Consider the following 20,447-nt stretch of genomic DNA (forward strand, 5'->3'; position numbering starts at 1 on the left):
ATTAAAACAGAAAGAAAACTTCAAGCCAGCTTAAAAGTTTCTTTCCCCGGCAGTTAATCTGATCAATCATTGTAGTTAGTCCCCCACCCACCTCTATCTATTACCCCCATCCCACAATCACTGCACTGCAAACACTTTAAACCACTTTTTATTAAAACATGCACTGTCTTTGTACCTTGTTTCAGTAACTCCCTTGGCTTATGGACAAGAGAATGCAGATGCTGGAATCTGGAGCAGCAAACAATCTGCTGGAAGAACTCATTCTACAATTCCTTATCCCTCAGTTCTTCCGGTAGATTGCTTTCTGCCCTTGGCTGGTAGAAGGGTATAATGATACTCTCACAGTGTCACAGCGGGCTTACCCAGAGTTCCTGGTGGGCAGGAGCAGATGTAGCGGCCAATCAGGTCAAGGCAAGTGCCTCCATTCTGGCAGGGGTTTGATTCGCATTCATTCACATCCGTCTTGCAGGTTTTGCCCTTGTATCCCGGCATACACTGAGGGAAAAGAGTGTCATGTTCAGTTTGTGTGCAGAGAGGCATTTCCACTGTGTGACCTGCTGTAAGGAAGGTGAGACTGCCGTAAATTGATCCAAAGTCAAATCGAAACAATTGTCGCCAGCCTGCCTCCCCACAAAGTTGTTATACTTGTGTGACACGCCCACAGCTCCAGTGACTGCTCCAGAGAGTCAAATTCCCTATTTCGATCCTTTATTAGCAATTAGCAAACACACAATTCAGCATTTTTGACCGTTATCTCAGTGGTCAGCAAAGACATGACTTCTGTAGTCCCAAGCTACAAAATGCCATGGAATGAGCAACAACACGCATTTTATTCCTGACGTTTTTACCATGGCTGCACTAATGTGATCAGTTACCATAACATACAGAACACATTGCTCCGGCATTCCATCCCCCTAATTATTACACTGTATTAATTACAACTACATGCTACTAAGATCCAGGAGACATGAAATCTCCTCATTTACACGAATGTCCTCTTCTGGTAAGCAGTCTATCCTGGGTTGTGCCCTTTTCCTGCCAAGCCAGGTTGTGCCACTTGACTGCGTTCAAGAAAATCGGTCTTGAATCTCGGCTACCAAAGCTCATTGAAGCACGAAGCCGAAGTCCCATTAACTGTTAGTTCTGGCCGGGTGTAGTCTCTTCTACCATCATGGTCTCATTTTAATGGTCCATTAACAGTCAAACCCAGTACTGTTCCAATTGCATAGGGCCCATCATTAAAACTGTGAATCACTTGTAATGGCTCAAATGCCTTAGGCACATTTATGGCCTATCAACTGCTCAATTTCTGAATCAATTCCGGCAAATAAACATGCTTCACGCGAGACCATTCCTGAAGATCTCTCTGACGAGGAATATTCCCTTTATGGACAGGCATACTTTCCTGTGTATAGTTTTTAGGCAGTTCCCAATAGTTTTCACCATCAAAGTCAGCTACTTCCAATCCTGAAGCAAAGTAGCTACCCACAACGCTCTCTTGACCCATCGTGCGTAAGGGAATAAGGGAATATCTTGTCACGTTCTGCTTGTTCACCAGGCTCTCGATGCAGAATACTGCTGGATTCCTTCAACTAGCAAAGTATAAGTAACCACTGGTTTCTCTGCGCAGACTTTAACTGAACTGGAATTACAGGAAGTTTACAATCATGGTCACCCGCCCCAGTAAGACCATTAGACACCAAGGCGATATTCGTATCATTCACGGCTTATTTCAAATCTGCACTCTTTTCATCAGCTCTGGGCTCAGTTCCACTCGCCACAGTTGCCACAATCATGGCAAAGCTGCTTCCTTTAGCTTGAGAATGAATTTGCGTTCCAGTTTTGTTCTCACTTTCGTTTACTGCCAGCGATGTAGCTTTCCATTTCTTCCCCAAACACTGGGAGTGCAACCATCTTCACCGGCCCGTCAAAAAAATCAAAAATGCCAGTGACAGTAACCTTACGGCTGAGCCTTTCTTGCAGTACACCGCCAAACTCCAAAGTCGATCGGGCTATTTATTTACGGCAATCTTCATAATAACAGGCATGTCCAACTCGTGCATGCCCCGCATGTCTTCCGTAGCATTATAACACCCTCTGAGAAAAAGACTGCAGTTCTGAAGAGCTTTTGCGTCTTCTGATTTGATACGTGGCCCAGAAAAAGCCATTTCCGTGAAGGCCACAGCAACTTTGTACTGGACAACAAAATGTTCCTGTAATATAGCTTGGGCCTTTGGATATTCTTCCTCCAGACTGGCCTGCTGGCAACTTTTGACAAGCTTGCTAAGGTAATCTTCATTGCACTGTTCGATAAAATCGAGATGGTCACCATCATCTTCAGCGTTTCCTTCACTGTTGTTCTTGAAAACCCTCGTAAGTGAAAAATACTGCAATGGATTGCCATCGAAGATTTGAATCTCTCTTTTAGGTGGAGATGCAGCGTGTTGTTGCATCACTACGCTTGTTGTTTCCTTCCGTGTGCTTATGGCCTCCGTCTCAGCATTTAAACTTGTGTCATCTGAAGCACGAGTGTCATCACGCTGTAAATGAATGTTCCAGAAGCACTTTGGGTGTTATAGGTTCAGAGTGCCTCCATGGTGAGGGCTGAGAGAGAGCATCCTGAGTTACCCCTTGGGGCTCAAACGCCATGGCCCAGAGGCATTTCATCCTCCGGCGTATCCACAATGACATCGAGCGTGCTGGATTTTCTCTGTTCCACGTCAACATGGGAACTCTCACCAGAATACACTTAGCACCCACAGCACTTGAATCCCTTAGTACTTTAACTCTAGCCATTTTGGCTGCAACTTCTTCCTGTAACTTAAGCTCCTCCATTTCTGAAGCTGTTCCTCCAGTTGTTCCTGGTTTCTGCCAAGGCGTTCCACGTTTTCCTCCAAGGTGTGCTTATCCCTCAATATCTGTGGTCTTGCATGTAACTCAGCTAAAACAGCCTCCATGTTAATGCATAGCAATGTGCTATTAGACGCATGGGATATCTTGCTAACAAGAACATGCTCCACACACGTTAGGCACGCTGTCTCCAGTGCATGTGCCACCCTGTAACTCATCTCCTTTAAACGTAGTCACAGCTTACTGTTCGACTTTCATTTTCATTTCTCCCAGAGAACTGACCTCTACATGTTTGTTTAATTTCTCTCTTGGTTTCAAGGTCACTGCTTCCAGCTGAACACATTTTATTTTCCAAGTATGCAAACAAAACAAAGCAATGGCAGTTTCAATTCAGCTTTTCAACGATAGAAGCAACTCAATTATTTCAATTCTTCAGCATTTCAACAGAATCAAGGGTCAAACATTTCAGGCAACCTCCACTACGGCTCTCACAACCTCCAAATTGGACATAGCAATGTCTGACCACTTCAAAACTATGTTTCAAATTCAAACACTCCGTGTGAACAACAACAAACAAAAAAAGTCATACTTGCCACAAGCTGTTGTTCATTTGGCAAAACTGCCAAAATCTTTGCTGACAAAATGTGTTCATTAAGGCAGTGCCAGAGAGACGGGCACTGATTCACCGAGCCTGCGACAACCATCAAGTACCCATTTAAGATTAATCTGCACTGCAACGTGGCGGTAAATGTAACATCATTACAGCACCAACATCACCAGCTGGGATTCAATTCGCGCTGCTGCCTGTAAGGAATTTATATGTTTTCACCCACAACCATGTGGGCTTCCTCCACATACTCTGGTTTCCTCCCACATTCCAAAGACACACGTTAGGGTGAGAGTTAGTGAGTTGTCAGTACACCATTTTGGCAGCGGAAGCATGGTGACATTTGTGGGCTGCCCCCAAGGGCAATCTTTGCAAATTTGATTTGATGCAAACAAGCCATTTCACTGTACGTTTCCACGTACATGTGATAAATACAGCTATTCTTTATCTGATCTCTGACACAATTCTAGCAACTGAGGGGAGAATTTACAGGGGGCAATTAACCTGCTGATCGACATGCCTCAGCTGATCGATGATTAGCAATGCAGCAAGCGGGAAACCCACTTGGTCACAGGGAGAGCGTGCAAACTCCACACAGGCAGTGCCCGAGCTTGGGATTGAGCCGGTCTCTCGGGCGTCGTGATTCAGTGGCTCTACCAGCTGCTTTGCCACGGTTGGCCCCTCAGCTCTTGAGCACCAAAGCACCGGACTAAAATGGAGGCCACAAAAAAGCTCCTTCTCCTGGAGAACAGTAGGACTCAGCTAAAACCCAATCTCCATTACCGTGGCGGTACTGCGGTAGCGTAGCAGTTAGCTCAACACTCTGCAGTACCAGTGATCGCTGATCAAGGTTCGATTCCCGCCACGGTCTGTAAGGAGTTTCAAAGTTCTCCCCATGACCATGTGGGTTTCCTCTGGGTGTCCCTGCTTCCTCCCACATTCCAAAGACTTACGAGTTAGGGTTAGTAAGCTGTGGGCATTCAAGGAAGTGTAGTAGCACTTGCGTGCTGCCTCCCAGCTCAATCCTCGGGCCGTGTTGGTCATTGACACAAAACAATGCATTTCCCTGCATGTTCACGTGACAAATAAAACTAAATTTAAAAAAAAATCTTGGGCTGTCCCGACAAGCCATGAAGTCTTTTATTTTGAGTTAGTGCTGCAAAACGTGCTGCAGCCATTTTGTGCATAGGACGTTAGCACAAGCAGTGACGTGACACTTGCTTTCGCTGCGTTTGAGATGAGCACCTTCAGCACAGCGGTGGGTACCTCACCAGAGCGCTGTGGAATTGTTTGCCTCAAGGGGAAAAGCACAAAATCAGAACACCCTAAAATAGACAATGAGCAACTCCTATGTATCAGGTTAACTGAATGAATAGTGATTAACTCTTGAGTGACTGGGCTTGCGCATAATTCTATGCCTGATCCTAGCGAGGAAGCACGATTGAACACAGATGATAACGGAGGCCGTACTGCAAGGAGCCTACACATCTGGTGAACCGGAAGGGCAGGCTGGCAGTCCTGTGCTCAGCTCCCTCACTGTCTCAGAAACAACACAGTGCAGACCCATTGAGCAGGGCAGGAGGCTGGTCTGTAGTGTTGAGAGGTAACCGAGAACAGGAAGTAGCTTGCCTGGGTTCCAGATCAGCGCTTCAGAGAGTAGAATGCTTTGGGTTTCAGAAGAAAATAGTCTTTCTGTTCTGACCATTTCTTTCAGGGTAACAAAATTCAAAGTAAATATATTATCAAAGTACATACTTGCTCCAAATACAACCCTGAGATTCATTTTCCTCCAGACATACCCAGTAAATACAAGAGCCATAATAGAATTAATGAGACCACCTCCAACGGGATGGACAAACAGTCAAAACTATACAAAATACAACAGAAATAATCATCATCAGCATCATGTTCTGTGTCTTTGACCAGATGGTTCTTGGCAAATTTTTCTACAGAAGTAGCTTGCCATTGCCTTCTTCTGGGCAGCATGTTTACAGGACGGGTGACTCCTGCCATTATCAATACTCTTCACCCATTGTCCACCGGGTGTTAGTGGTCGCATAACCAGTACTTGTGATCTGCACCGGCTGCTCATACGACCATCCACCACCTGCTCCCATGGCCTCACGTGACCCTGATCGGGGGGCTAAGCAGGTGCTACACCTTGCCCAATGGTGACCTGCAGACCAGCAGAGGGAAGGAACGCCTTACACCTCCATTGGTAGAGACGTATCTCCAATCTGCTACCCAATAATAGTAATAATCATAAATAAATATGCAATAAACATTGAGGACATGTGACGATGTGCTCCTGAAAGAGAGTTCATAGGTTGTGGGAACAGTTCAGTGTTGGGGCAAGTGAGGTGAGTGAAGTTGTCCACACTAGTTCAAGCCAGATATTTGAGGGGTAATAACTGCTCCTGAAACTGCTGGTGTAGGTCCTGAGACTCTTGTACCTTCTTCCTGATGCTAGCGGTGAGAGGGCAGCTTGATCTGGGTGGTGGGGGTTCTTGATGATGGATGCTGCTTTCCTGCATCAGCACTCCATGTAGATGTGATCAATGATGGGGAGAGCTTTACCTGTAATACTCCGGGCCGTTTCTGGTACTTTTTGTAGGATTTTCATTCAAAGGCATTGGTATTTCCATACCAGGCTGTGATGCAACCATTCAATACAGTCGGCCCTCCTTATCCACGAGGGATTGGATCCCGGACCCCTCGCGGATACCAAAAAACGCAGATGCTCAAGTCCCTTATGCGGTGGACCTTAGGACCCAGCGGAACCCTGGACCTTATTTAACTTGTCTCAGTGCGGTGGACATTAGGACCCGGCGGCGGAGCTCTGAATCCGCAGTGTTTCTGTTCACGAAAACAATCATGATCGCGATTCAAAATAAAGTGGAAATAATAAAGCGATCGGAAAGAGGTGAAACGCCATCGGTCATTGAAAAAGCATTAGGTTTTAGTCGGTCAACGATCGGAACAACTTTAAAGGATAAAGTGAGAAAGGCCCTGTCTGACTAAAGCTACAATTACTACTAAGCAATGCAGTGGTTTAATTATTGAGTTTTGGGTTTTTGATCCTCCACATCTACCCGGCACGGATGGAGAGCACGCTCGGGAGCAGTCTGTCACTGGATCGAACTTGGGAACTTCCGTTCCCGAGCCCAGTGCTGAAACATACATTTCTTAGGTGTTTTATATGCATAGAGAGGTAAAATATATACTATATACTGAAACAAACGTTTGACTAACTGACGCTAAATAATACCGGATGTACCTGTTCCGACTTACTTAGTAAGAGAACTTATGGTTTTTTTTTCAATTCCCAATCCACGATAACCTATGCACATCCTCCCGTATACTTTAAATCATCTCTAGATTACTTATAATACCTAACACAATGTAAATGCTATGTAAATAGTTGTTATACTGCATTGTTTAGGGAATAATGACAGGAAAAAAAAGTCTGTACATGTTCGAACAGCAAGTGCTGGAAGAGCACTTCCGGGTTTTCTCGATTCGCGGTTGGTTGAATTCGCTCATGCGGAACTCGCGGACAAGGAGGGCCGACTGAATATTCTCCATCACAAATCCATCTAAGTTTGTCAGAGTACTAGATGCCGTGCCGAACCTTCGCAAACTTCTAATGAAATAGAGGTGTTGCTGTGCTTTCTTTGTTATTGCACTTGAATGCTGGACCCACGACAGGTCCTCGGAAATATTAACACCGAGGAATTTAAAGTTGCTGCCCCTCTCCACCTTTGATCCCCTGATGAAGAGTGGCTCATGGATTTCTCCTGGTTTCCTCCTCCTGAAGTTAACAATCAGCGCCCTGGTCTTGCTGACATTGAGGAAGAGAATGTTGTGGCACCACTCAGCCAGATTTTCAATCTCCCTCCTATGTGCTGGATTGTCACCCCTTTTGACAGTGGTGTTATTGGCATTGGAGCTGTACCTAGCCACACAGCCAAAAGTGTCAAGCAAGTAGAGCAGGGGACTATGCACACACTTGTCGTGCACCTCTGCTAATGGAGATCGTGGAGGAGATGTTATTGCCGATCGTTACTGACTGGGGTCTGCAAGTGAGGAAACTGAGGATCCACTTGCACAAGGAGGTGCTGAGGCCAAGGTCTTGATTAGCTTTGAGAGGTTGACAGTATTGAATGCCAAGCTGCAGTCGATGAAGAGCATCCTGATTAGCGAGGAACGTTTAAACTGTGTGTGTGGACAATGGGAGTGACCTCCCAAAGAATAGCGAACAGTTTAATTTCTGGCACCTCCCCGAAAGGGAGCTGGACAGGGTCTAATTGGAAGGCAAGAATTTTTCATGGCAGCATTAAAAAAAACATAAAATGGGAGGCACAGTGGCGTAGCACTGTTCCAGATCCAGTAATCCCAATTAGGGATCAATTCCCATTCTTTCCCACAAGGACTTTATGGCTGCTCCCTGCATGGGTTCTTTCCCAGGTGCTCTGGTTTCCTCCCACATTACAAAGACATACGGTTTACGGCGTGTGAGTGGTGGACATGCTCGGGAAACGTGGCAACACCAGCCCGCTGCCCATTACAACCCTCGCTGATTTGATTCGGCACATTTCAGAAACAATCTGCTGGAGGAACCCAGAGGGCTGAGCAGCAGCTGCTGGGAGGGGAGGTGGGGGAAACTGTCAACGCCTCGGGTCGGAGCCCTGCACCAGAAACCAGCCTTGACCCAAATCGTCAATAATTCCCCAGTCTCTAACGACATTTTCTTGAATTGGTGTTTATCACTGGAAAAGAATTTATTGGGAAGAGATTTTCAGCAGCTCCCTCTTTCTTTCCTGTGTAAACACAAAACATTAAATCTGCAGATGCTAGAAATATGACGTACAACAAAACAATGATCCAGAGGGATTTCTCATTTCCCACCGGAAGGTACAGACTCTACGGTGGGTGGGATGAAGGGCCTCCTACTGAAGGGTCTCAGCCCTCAGCATTAACTGTGGACCCCTCACCAAAGACGCTGCCTGGCCAGCTGAATTCCTCCAGTGTTTTGTGTGTGGAAGAAAAAAGCCCCCTTTCATCCCACCCACCTACACAACACACAGACAGTCCTTCAACTCCAGAACAGGCTTCTGGGCCTCCAGTCTACAGGCTTCGGCCACTGGGCTTCAACTTCTGGACTTCCAGACTGACCTTCAGTCTTCGATCCTTGGTATCAACCGCTGGACTAGCTGGTGGTGGGGCACCGAACTCCAGGCACAAACTCCAATTGGGTGGAATCGCACAGAAGGTTTCTCTTTCAGGAGAATCTAGGGATCATTGCTTGGGAATAGGAGGTGCCAATTTAAGAGAGCATGGAGATTATATTCTTTCTCCCTGCGGGCTCTATGTTTTATGGCATACTCTTCCTCAAAGGTCAGTGGAAACAAAGTCCTTGAATATTTTTAAGGAAGAGGTACAGATAAGTACAGAGGGGAAAGATGTTTTGGGCACAGGCTGGAATATAAATGACTGAGAGGACCAGCGGGTTCACCTGTTACTCATTTATATTTTTAGGATGACGGCTGGTTCAGCAGGCTGCCTTGTTCTGGATAATGGGGAACTGCACTCATCCAGGCAAGTGGGGAGGATCCCATCGCATTCTGCCCTGTGCGTTGTAGGTGCTGGAAAGGCTTTGCAGAGCCACTCGCTGGAGGATTTCCAACCCCAGGGCACATTCTTGGACCCACAGCAACTGCATTTTAGTTCCATTTAGAGGTTTAGCATGGAAGCAGGTCTTTCCAGCTGAGCACGTCCAATTATGTCCAAGTAACCGGTTAATCTACTGGCCTGCAAGTCCGTGGAGTGTGGGAGGAAACTGGAGCCCCTGGAGGAAACACACATGGTCACAGGGAGAACTTGAAAACTCCTTACAGACACTGGTGGAACTGACCCCAGGACACTGGCACTGTAATAGCACAGGGTAATACACTACCCTGCAACCCCAACTGAGCTTCTGATCAACGGTAACTCGAGATAGGAGGACTTGATGGTGATACTTCAGAATGGTGCAACTAATGATGCTTGTAAGTGCCCAGCTTTTCCATATGATTCAAGTGGCACTCCACTCACCGATCTGACGGGTGCCCTGTTCCGTAAGCAAACTAAACTCTAACACCTGTGGTCTAGGTTGGGCTCAGCAAAATTCCATTCAATACAATTCTTAAACTCAAGATATTCTGAAGGTGCCAGAAATCCAGATTAACACAAACAAAATGCTGGAGGAACACAGCAGGTCAGGCAGCATCTACAGGGAGGAACAGACAGTCATCGTTTCAATGCAAGACCCTCCATCAAGACTGGAAAGGAAGGGGGACGAAAGCAGAATTAAGGCGGGGGGAAGGGGAAGGAGTACAAGATGGGCAGGTGAGGGGCAAGGCGGACGGGCGGGGGAGAGGGACTGAAGTGGGAAACCAGGAGGTGACAGGTGGAAAAGGTAAAGGGCTGAAGAAGAAGGAATTTAATAGGATCAGCCTCTGACAATGCAGTCTAGGTTGGGTTCAGCAACGTTCAATTCAAAACAAATCTTTTCTCTTTTCTCTCCAGGAAAAGGTTGCTGCTTGACTTGCTCTACAATTTATACGGAAGACACGTGCAAGAAAGCAAAAGAATGAAAGCCGTGCAAATGCAACAGGACATCGAACGCAACAGCAGAGTACAGTCTCTTCGAACCACTGTTACATACCCCATGGGTATCTTGTGACTGTCTTATGAGCATGATGTAATTACGTCACATGATGTAATTTTCCCGCCAGTGAGGTCACATGATGAGTACAGTCTCTTCGACCCACAATGTTGTGCCGAACTTCTAATGTACTCTAAAATCAACCCAACTCTTCCCCCCTACACAGCTCTCCATTTCCCTATCATCCATGTGCCTGTCGAAGAGTTTCTTAAATAACCATATGTTTCTAGCTCTACCACCACCCTTGGTAGGGCATTCCACACACCCACCACTCTGTGTAAAAAAACTCACCTCTGACATCCCTCTAATCATCTTAAATTTATGCCCCCCCTCCAGTATGAACCATTTCTGCCCCAGAAAAAAGGTCTCTGGTTATCCACTAGAACTATCCCTCTCATCATCTCCAACCCTCCTTCGCTCCAAAGAGAAAATCCCAGCTCACTAGATCTTTTTGTCATAAGACATGCTCTCTAATGCAGGCAGCATCCTGGTAAACCTCCTCTGCACCCTCTCTAAAGCTTCCACCTCCGCCCTGCAGTGGGGGCGGCCAGAACGGAACGCAATATTCCCGGTGTGAGACGGGGAGCAGTAATAGCCGCGGTGGAACAGGAGAGAGCCGCAAGCTGCCTGTTGCTCACCTCACATCGGTAGCCTCCGATGTAGCTCCTGCAGGTGGCGCCGTTGTGACATGGGTTGGAGGCACACTGGTCCACCTCGATCTCACAGTAGCTGCCAGAGTAGGTCTTGGGACAGACGCAGTAATGAGTGCTGCCAGCGCTGAAACACGACCCACCGTGGTGGCAGAGCTGGGTGACGGCCACTCCTTTAGTGAAAAGCAGGTTTCAAAGTGAGAACTGAAGGCATTTGTTCCTGTATCACAAAATTCAAAAAAAAAATGGGGGATACACGGAGCAATGTTTTTACACTGAAGGTGTTGGGGCCTGGAGAGGGTACCAGTGGAGGCGGATGCAACCAGGGGAGTTCAAGGAGCTTTTGGTTCAGCACATAAAATGCAGAGAATGGTTCAGGTGTAGGCTGAAGAGATTAGCTTAAACTGGCACCGTGCTCGGCCCCAAATTACATTAACCAAAGGGTCTGTTCTGTAATGTTTCATGTTCCACTTTCGGCCCCATATCCGAGAAAGCATGTGCTGACATTGGAGAGGGTCCAGAGGTTTACAAGAATTACCCCAGGAATAATGAAAGGGTTAATGTACGAGGAGGTTTGATGGCCCTGTACATGATGGGAGTTTAGACGAATGGGGTTGGGGGGGGGGGAATCTCAAATATTGAACAGTCTAGACAGAGTTGACACGGTGAGGAGGTTTTCAATAGCAGGAGAATCTAATACCAGCCTCAGAATGGAAGGACATCCTTTTGGAAAGGAGATAAGGAGAATTTCGCAGGCCAGACGGCGATGAATCTGGAATTCATTGCCACAGACAGCTGTAGGGGCCAAATCATACTTAAAGCAGAGGATGATAGGTTCTTGATTCATAAGGCTGTCAAAGGTTACAGGGAGAATGGGGAAAATAAATCAGCCATGATCGAATGGCAGTCTCTGTTTCAATGACTTATGGACTAAAAGCTTCATACAAACTAAGTGGGAATGGAGCCAGTCTGTGAACAGGAGATTCAGAACAGACGGCATATTTTCTTGTTGAATAACTGTGGGTTTTGTGGATGCAGTGGTGCTACCATCAAATGCAAGGAGTGACTGCGATGATCATGCAGGCTGTTTTGTCCTGGTGCATGATGTTCCCCTGTGACCTTATAGAGCCAAGGACATCACTTCAGGCCAGTGCACAGGGCAATCCCAATCCTTGGAGTCAGTTTACAGAGGCCAATTCATTTACCGACCTACCCACCTTTAGGAAATGGGGTGGGGGGGGTGGGGGAGTCACAATGAGGAAAAGCAACATGGTCCCAGGGACAGTTAGAGTGCTTACCAATTTAGTTTTCAACATTAGCACTAACTTCCTCAGAACCCTCGAAATGACAGTGTTTGAAGGAAGTTATCCACATTGGTTCATAAAGGATGTAGAACCAGCATGGATAACTTTACGCACCTCCACACTGAACTTATTCCACAATGTACTGTCGCCCAGAGACCCAGTTTCAAGGACTCTACAACCCATGTTCTCAGTATTATTTATCTATCTATTTATTTAAATTATTTTTCACATTGGTTGTTTGTTAGTTTTTGTATGTAGTTTTTCACTGATTCTAGTTTATTTCTTTGTTCTACTGTAAATGCCTGCAAGAAAATGAATCTCAGGGTGATATATGGTGACAGATTTGTACTTTTTTTTATTAATAATTATTACCGACTATTATTTGTGAATTTTAAACTTCGAACTTTGCACAGGTTTGGGATTGGTTTAGCACAGTCTGCAACTTCTACCATGTTAAAACCACTGTCTGACACCTCCAGTTTCTGTGTGACTCATTGGCGCAGTTTCATCAAAGCACAATTCTTCGTGCTTCTCCATACAGCTCGAGTGGCTGCCACAGCCCGGGGGACACCACAGTGCGGGCTCCCTTACCTCTCTGTGCTGCAGCCACTTCGCAGGACATGCTGGGGATGTCACAGTAGCGTCCGGTCCAACCGCTTACACAGTCGCAGGTGAAGGACTGCCTCGTCGCGCGACACTGCCCGCCGTTCTTGCAGGGGAACTTGCTGCACCAGTCCGTCGTCACCTGCTGGGCGGAGAGGGAGACCAGCCCCATCAAATATTCCCGTCAGAGCAAATCTCCCCGAGGCAGCACACTGCCACCCTGTGAGCTCGAGATGAACTGGGACAGAGAGAGGCTCGTCGAGCTTCACTGTCCGGTGTCCTCAAGAGGGAGAATCCATTCCACACAACTCCACCCTGACAACAACGCTGGAGACATGCAATGTGCACACATGGACCCTGTCTGCGCTTTTCACTGCCTCGGTAAAGCAGCCAACATAATCAAAGGCACATACCCACCCCAGACATTCTCTCTTGTCCCCTCTCCCACAAGGCAGTCTCAACATCTAAAATGATCCTGGGCCCACATATTGATGCACTTATGAAGAAGATGTGCCAGCGGCTATGCTTCATTAGGAGTTTGAGGAGATTTGGTAACCAGCAGATCTTTTCAGAGGGACCATACAGAGCACTCTAACTGGTTGCATCACCGTCTGAGATGGAGGGGCCACTGCAGAGGATCGGAGAGATCTGCAGAGCATTGTAAACTCCAGCCAGCTCGCATCATGGGCACTTGCCTCCCCACCATCAAGGACACCTTCAACAGGTGATGCCTCTATAGGGAGGCACCCATCACTAAGGAGCCCCACCACAGCCCTCTTCTCATTACTATCATCAGAGAGGAGGTTCAGGGGCCTGAAGCACACATTTACTGTTTTATGCCCCTCCGCCATCAGATTTCCGAATGGTCCGTGAACCCATGAACACTGCCTCACCATTGTTGCCCTCTTCGAACAACTTGTTTATTTTTATATATACAAGCTCTCAAGACGAGGCTTTTCATTCCAGAACTAAGGAGATGTCCTCCTTCTTCAAAGAAAGGGGCTTCCCTTCCTTCACCATCAACGCTGCCCTCACCTGCATCGCTTCCATTTCGCGCACGTCTGCCCTCACCTCATCCTCCCGCCACCCCACCAGGGATCGGGTTCCTCTTGTCCTCACCTACTACCCCGCCTCACCTCTGTGTCCAGCACATAATTCTGCATAACTTCCGTCACCTCCAAGTGGGTTCCACCACCAATCACATCTTTCTCTGCCCTGCACTTCCTGCTTTCCACAGGGATCGCTCCCTATGCGACTCCCTTGTCCACTCATCCCTCCCCACTGATCTCCCTCCTGGCACTTATCCCTGCAAGCAGAATAAGTGCTACACCTGCCTCCACACCTCCTCCCTCACTACCATTCAGGGCCCCAAACAGTCCTTCCAGGTGAGGCAACACTTCACCCCCGAGTGTGTTGGGGTCATCTGCTGTTATCTGGTGCTCCCGGTAAAGCCCCCTGTACCAGACCTGATCTACACTGGGAGACCACTTCACTGAGCACCTGTGCTCCGTTTGCCAAAAAAACAGGATCTCCCAGGTGGCGATCCATTTTAATTCTAATTCCCGTTCCCATTCTGACACGTCAGTCCATGGCCTCCTCTACTGTCACGATGAGAACACACTCAGGCTGGAGGAACCACACCTTATATTCCATCTGGGTAGTCTCCAACCTGATGGCATGAACATTGACTTCTTAAACTTCCAGTAATGTCCCCCCTTGAGTTGGGCACGTGGCCAAGTGGTTAAGGCATTCGTCTAGTGATTTGAAGATCTGGTAATGCCCCCCCTTGTGTTGGGCACGTGGCCAAGTGGTTAGGGCGTTTGTCTAGTGATTTGAAGATCTGGTAATGCCCCCCCTTGTGTTGGGCACGTGGCCAAGTGGTTAAGGCGTTCATCTAGTGATTTGAAGATCCGGTAATGCCCCCCTTGTGTTGGGCACGTGGTCAAGTGGTTAAGGTGTTCGTCTAGTGATTTGAAGATCGCTAGTTCAAGCCTCAGCTGTGGCAGCGTGTTTGTGTCCTTGAGCAAGGCACTTAATCACACATTGTTCTAGTCTGTGTGAGGAGTGGCGCCCCACACAGACTTCCAATCTGTGCCTTGTAAGGCATGAAAATGCCCAACGCAAGCCTCTCATGGTCTGAGTTGACGTTCCCTCCCTCCACCATTCCTCGCTCCCATTTACCTCTCTCACCTTATCTCCTTACCTGTCCATCACCTCCCTCTGGTGACCCTCCCCGTTCCTTTTCTTCCATGGCCTTCTGTCCTCTCCCATCGGATTCCTCCTTCTCCAGCCTTGTATCTCTGTCACCAATCGACTTCCCAGCTCTTTACTTCACCTCTCCCCCTCTCCCAGTCTCACCCATCACCTACTACCTTGTATTTCTTCTCCCCTCCTCCCACCTTCTTACTCTGACTTATCTTTTTTTGTTCTCCAGTCCTGATGAAGGGTCTCGGCCCAAAACGTCGACTGTTTACTCTTTCCCATAGATGTTGCCTGGCCTGCTGAGTTCCTCCAGCATTTTGTGTGTGTTGTTCGAATTTCCCAATATACTGTATGTCAATGATAATCAACCCGATTCTGATCCTGAAACCCGACAGCATGTACGACTAGGCTCAAGGACTGTCTCTGCCAGGCTGTTATAAGACTATTGAATGGCTTCCCAGGACAAGATGGACTCTCTACCTCACAACCTACCTGTGCTGGAATGTTGCTGTAGCTGCTACACTTCCTTCTGCATTCAGTTACTGTTTTACCTTGTTCTGCCTCAATGCACTGTGTAATGATCTGATTTGTATCAACAGTGTGCAAGACAAGTTTCTCACTGTATCTCAGTACATGTGACAATAAAAAATTACCAATTCCAATTTCACTACCGTTAGTGGGTGCAGTCAGGCTGTAAGTAGTGGGTTAGTCATTATGTACAGTTAGTTATCGGAGGGTGTGTAGAATGGGAGTCCTGGATGTCAGAGAAGGCGGGAGAGTATGCAGGAAAAAGGAAGGCGGGTGGGCGGGGAGACAGGGAAATAAAGGGACAGAGTGAGGGAAGAAGAGGCAAGGAGAGAGACAGACAGGGAGGAACGCAAAGAGAAAGACAACAATAGAGAGATGGAGAGACAGACAGGAACATGGGGAGACAGAGAGAGAGAGAGAGAGATGGAGAGAGCGAAAGAGAGAGATGGAGTGACTGGGAGAGAGAGAGACGGTGAGAGAGAGAGAGAGACGGAGAGAGAGAGATGGAGAGACGGGGAGAGAGAAAGAGAGAGATGAAGTGACAGAGAGAGAGAGAGAGAGATGGAGAGAGCGAAAGAGAGAGATGGAGTGACTGGGAGAGAGAGAGAGAGACGGAGAGAGAGAGAGAGAGACGGAGAGAGAGAGATGGAGAGACGGGGGGGAGAGAGAGAGAGAGAGAGACGGAGAAAGAGGAGGAGAGACGGGGAGAGAGAAAGAGAGAGATGGAGTGACTGGGAGAGAGAGAGACAGGGAGAGGGGGAAGAGAACAATCAAGTAAAAATGGATATACAGAGGAGATATGGAACTACACAAGAGATACAACTTTAAACAAAGCTCACCTGACACCGGTCCCCTGTGTAACCGTGGGGACAGGTACACCTGTAAGTCTCCAGCCCATCGACGCACACCCCACCATTCAGGCACGGCTGGGAGTAACATTCGTCAACGTCGCGCTGGCAGTTGGAACCGGTGAAGCCCGAGCGGCAGTAGCAGGTATACATGTTAATACCGTCTACGCAGGTCCCTCCATTGAAGCAGGAGCTGAAATAAATTGTAAAATTAACATTTGCCCTCTGATGTGAAGCAGTTCTGACCACAGTCAGGGTTTTTCATGCCATGGTGGTCACATGAGACCCTCTCAGTAACCGCTGGGAGGTCCCAGCGAATATCCAGCAGGATATTTTGCTGCACCTGCTGAAAAATAATAGCCCATAAAATATTGGAGAACAATTAGGACATTGCATCCACCGAGACTTCTGCACCATTCTCTTGCCTTCTCCCCATAACCTTTGAATTCCTGACTAGTCAAGTACCTTTCAACCTCCAATTTAAATGTACCCAATCACTTGGCCTCCATGACAATCAGTTTCAGAGATTCACCATCCCTTGGCTAAAGAGATTCCTCCTCATCTCCGTTCTAAAGGGATGTTCCTGTATTCTGAGTCTGTATTCTCCGGCCCTAGACTCCCCCACTACAGGAAGTCTCCTCTCCATGCCCACTCTGTCTAGGCCTTTCAACACAGGGTACCTTTCAATGAAACTCCCCCTTGTTCTTCTAAACTCCAGCGATTACAGGCTCAGAGCCAGCAAATGCTCCTCCTATTTCATTCCCAATATCCTTACTGTGAGCCTCCTCTCCAAACCAGCACATCCTTTCGACATCACCATGCAAGATTGTCTGATCATGATCTTGAGCTGGGATAACCTAATCTAGTGCACAATTTATTAGCTCACTGGAGATAGGTATCTAGACTAAGTCCTTGTTGAAAATGTTTTGCCTGAACAAAGTCTACAATGTTAGTTTGATTAACTGTAGCAGCGTGCACTGATTCAGTTAACTGCTCTCTTCAACGAGAACAGGCTGGAATTGGCAACTCACCCAGAAGGTATAAGTGAGGCATACTCTCTCCTCCTCCCCCTTGTCTCTTTTTCCATTCCTCATTCTGGCTCCCCTCTTACACCTTCTCTTCTCTTTTCCTCACCTGCCTATCATTTCCTTCTGGCACCCCTCTTGGTTAGACTCAGTGCAGGAGCAGAGCTGAGGCAGCCTGTCAGATGGGATGGCTTTACACTCAGTGGCCACTTTATTAGGTACACCTGTACACCTGCTCGTTAATGGGAATATCTAATCAGCCAATCACGTGGCAGCAACTCAATGCATAAAAGCATGCAGACATGGTCAAGAGGTTCAGCTGTTGTTCAGACCAAGCAGCAGAAGAGGAAAGAAATATGATCTAAGTGACTCTGATTGTGTAGTGTTTGTTGGTGCCAGACAGGGTGGTTTGAGTATCTCAGGAACCGCTGATGTTCTGGGATTTTCACGCAGGACAGTCTCGATTGTTTACAGAGAATGGTGTGAAGAACAAAAGACATCCAGTGAGTGGCAGTTCTCTGGGCAAAAACACCTTGTTAATGAGAGCAGACAGAGGAGAATGGCCAGACTGGTTGGAGTTGACAGGAAGGCGACTGCATCTCAAATACCCACACATTACAACAGGGAAGTGCAGAAGAGCATCTCTGAACACACAACACGTTGAACGTTGAAGTGGACGGGCTACAGCAGCAGAAGACCACAAACATACACTCAGTGGCCACTTTATTAGGTATAGGAGGTACATAATTTGATCAAAGTAGTAGCTGAAATGGATGTGCAAAGAACATTAAATCTAAAAACTTGGAAGGCGTGGATAGACCTGGAGGAAATCTGAGCAAGAGGGAACTTTGCTTCATGTGAATAACCCCTGCTGTGCTGCAGAGAACAAAGCGCAGCTGCGAAAGGAGTGACTGAACACCCAGAAGACCCAACCACTAGCCACAGGCATCATTTACTCTTGCCCACACGGCAGCAGAATACATGGAATACAGATCTGCCTCTCCAGCCACCTGAAGACCCGCTAATAGACAACACACATCATACTCCACTCAAATGATCGCACGAAGAAACGTATGGAAAGCCGCCTCATGAGATGACCAACAGCAATAACTCCGAGGACCAGCAAATGCAGAAGATCACTAGTCCCTGAGAAGGAACTGCTGCACTGAATACTGGCCAGGTTCTTACAGAATGAGTAATACTTAAAATATAAGTTGTCGATTTCGAAGATGTGAAAATTAACTAAGGAATTGTGCAACCTAAAGAGTTAATGAGTTTCATTTAAAACTAAGTGAATCTTTCAGCAGTTTGAACTGATCTTGATTAAGATAGGAGCTTAGTTATTAAGCCAAGGCCTTGTTTAATATCTTTTATCGTGTGATATATTTAATTGGCAATGTCCCAATCAAACATGGTTCTAGGCAGGTTTATTCAGTCTATAACTAAAGTTTCACAGACATCCCAGGGCACATGAATTGATATCACTACACCCTTCCAAGTGCTGGGATGAATTACGGAAGTATGAACCCAGTATTAAAATGCATCCATTGAAACGTGTCTTCTTTCACATAGAATGCTTGTGCACCTCACAATACTTTGACTGAGCCAGGATATTTTGAATGTTTGGAGTCTTTAGACAATCCATGGGAATCTCTTTGTCCCAGTGAGGTGTTTGCTTTATCGATAATTCTTCAGAACCACTCATCTACATTTCAAGATATTTAATTTAGCCACTGTACATTGAAATTGTACTTAACCACCTGCAGCTATATTTGTACTTAGTAAAATTTGACATATTTCTTTTTATTCAGAGATAAAAACATGCGAACAGGCCTTTCCAGCCCAATGAGCCCATGGCGCCCAAACACCAATTAACCAGTACGCCTGCGGGACGTGGGAGAAAACGGGAGCAACTAGAATAAGCTCAAGCAATCATGAGGAGAACGTACAAACTCCTCACAGAGAATGGCGAGAATTGAACCCGAGTCGCCGGCACTGGGCAGCGTTGCGCTAGCCGCTGCACTACCCTGTCACTCCTCAACTCTTGAGCCAAACATACTTCGAGCTCAGGGAGATTTTCTCAGCAGGGATCCCCTATCTGTCAGCTTGTGAGAATTAAAACCCTGTTGCGTCAACAGATCTACTTGGCTCATCAGAACACGACGGCCTTGACAAAGCTGAAACGTACAAGCCAAAACTTGCAGCTTAAATTTACTGCCTTCTATTTCCCAATCCTGTTGAACTCACTTGGGAAAAAAAAGTGAAATATAAACGTGTTGCCAAACTCAGGAGTAGCAGTAACATCCATTCGAACTGCAGAGAGTTGTGAACACAGCCCAGCCCATGCTGCAAAATAGCCTCCCCTCCGCTGACTCCAATTACACACCTCACTGCCTCAGGAAAACAGCCCATGTAATCAAGGAGCCCTCCCAGCCAGGTCATTCCCTCTCTCCTCCCGCCCATCGGGCAAGAGATACTAAAATTTAAGAATATGGACCATCAAGCTCAAGGTCGTCTTCTATCCCACTGTTATCAGACTCTTGAACAGACCTCTCAATGGCTAAATATATGAGAAGTCAGGTGACCTGCTTCGCCCCCAGCACACAGATGCTGTCACAAGGAAGGTGCTCCAACTTCTTTACTTTCTTAGGAGGCTAAGAAGGTTTGGCTTGTCACCAAATGCTCTAACAACCGTCTAGAGATGTAGTGTTGGAAGTATCCCATCTGGGTGCAGCAACTTGAATGCACAGGAATGCAAGAAGCTGCAGGGAGTAGTGGACACGGCCCAATTTATCATGGAAACATCCCCTCTCCACCATTAGTCGTCTCTACAGCAGGTGCTTCCTCGAGAAGGCAACATCTCCACCATCCAGGCCATGACTTTTTCTTGCTGCTGCCACCAAGTGGGAGATACAGCAGCCTGAAGACCCACCCCATCAGGTCAACAGCAGCCACTTCCCTTCAACCATTCAGTTCTTGAAACTACCAGTACAATGATAACTGCTACAGTTTAGCAAAACTAGATGCAACACTGAGCGTCATAGGAAGTCATACCTGCCTGTGGCCATCAAACTTTACAACTCCTCCCTTGGAGGGTCAGACACCCTGAGCCAATAGGCTGGTC

General features: G+C 47.1%; 1 protein-coding gene across 2 annotated transcripts in view; it reads right to left on the reverse strand.

Moving 5' to 3' along the window:
* The window catches only part of notch3 (notch receptor 3), a 224,764-nt gene that overhangs the window by 27,900 nt on the left and 176,417 nt on the right, over positions 1 to 20,447 (reverse strand). The window contains exons 19-22 of one of the 2 annotated variants that reach the window (XM_063035973.1): positions 16,290 to 16,491; positions 12,709 to 12,862; positions 10,802 to 10,986; positions 363 to 495 (exon numbers count right to left, since the gene is read on the reverse strand). In XM_063035973.1, coding sequence (XP_062892043.1) covers positions 363 to 495; positions 10,802 to 10,986; positions 12,709 to 12,862; positions 16,290 to 16,491 — 674 coding nt within the window. Of the gene's footprint in view, positions 1 to 362; positions 496 to 10,801; positions 10,987 to 12,708; positions 12,866 to 16,289; positions 16,492 to 20,447 lie in introns of both variants that reach the window. The other variant, XM_063035972.1, reaches the window with a different exon arrangement.

This window comes from Mobula hypostoma, chromosome 29 (assembly GCF_963921235.1).
Source record: "Mobula hypostoma chromosome 29, sMobHyp1.1, whole genome shotgun sequence".
NCBI classification, from domain to species: Eukaryota; Metazoa; Chordata; class Chondrichthyes; order Myliobatiformes; family Myliobatidae; genus Mobula; species Mobula hypostoma.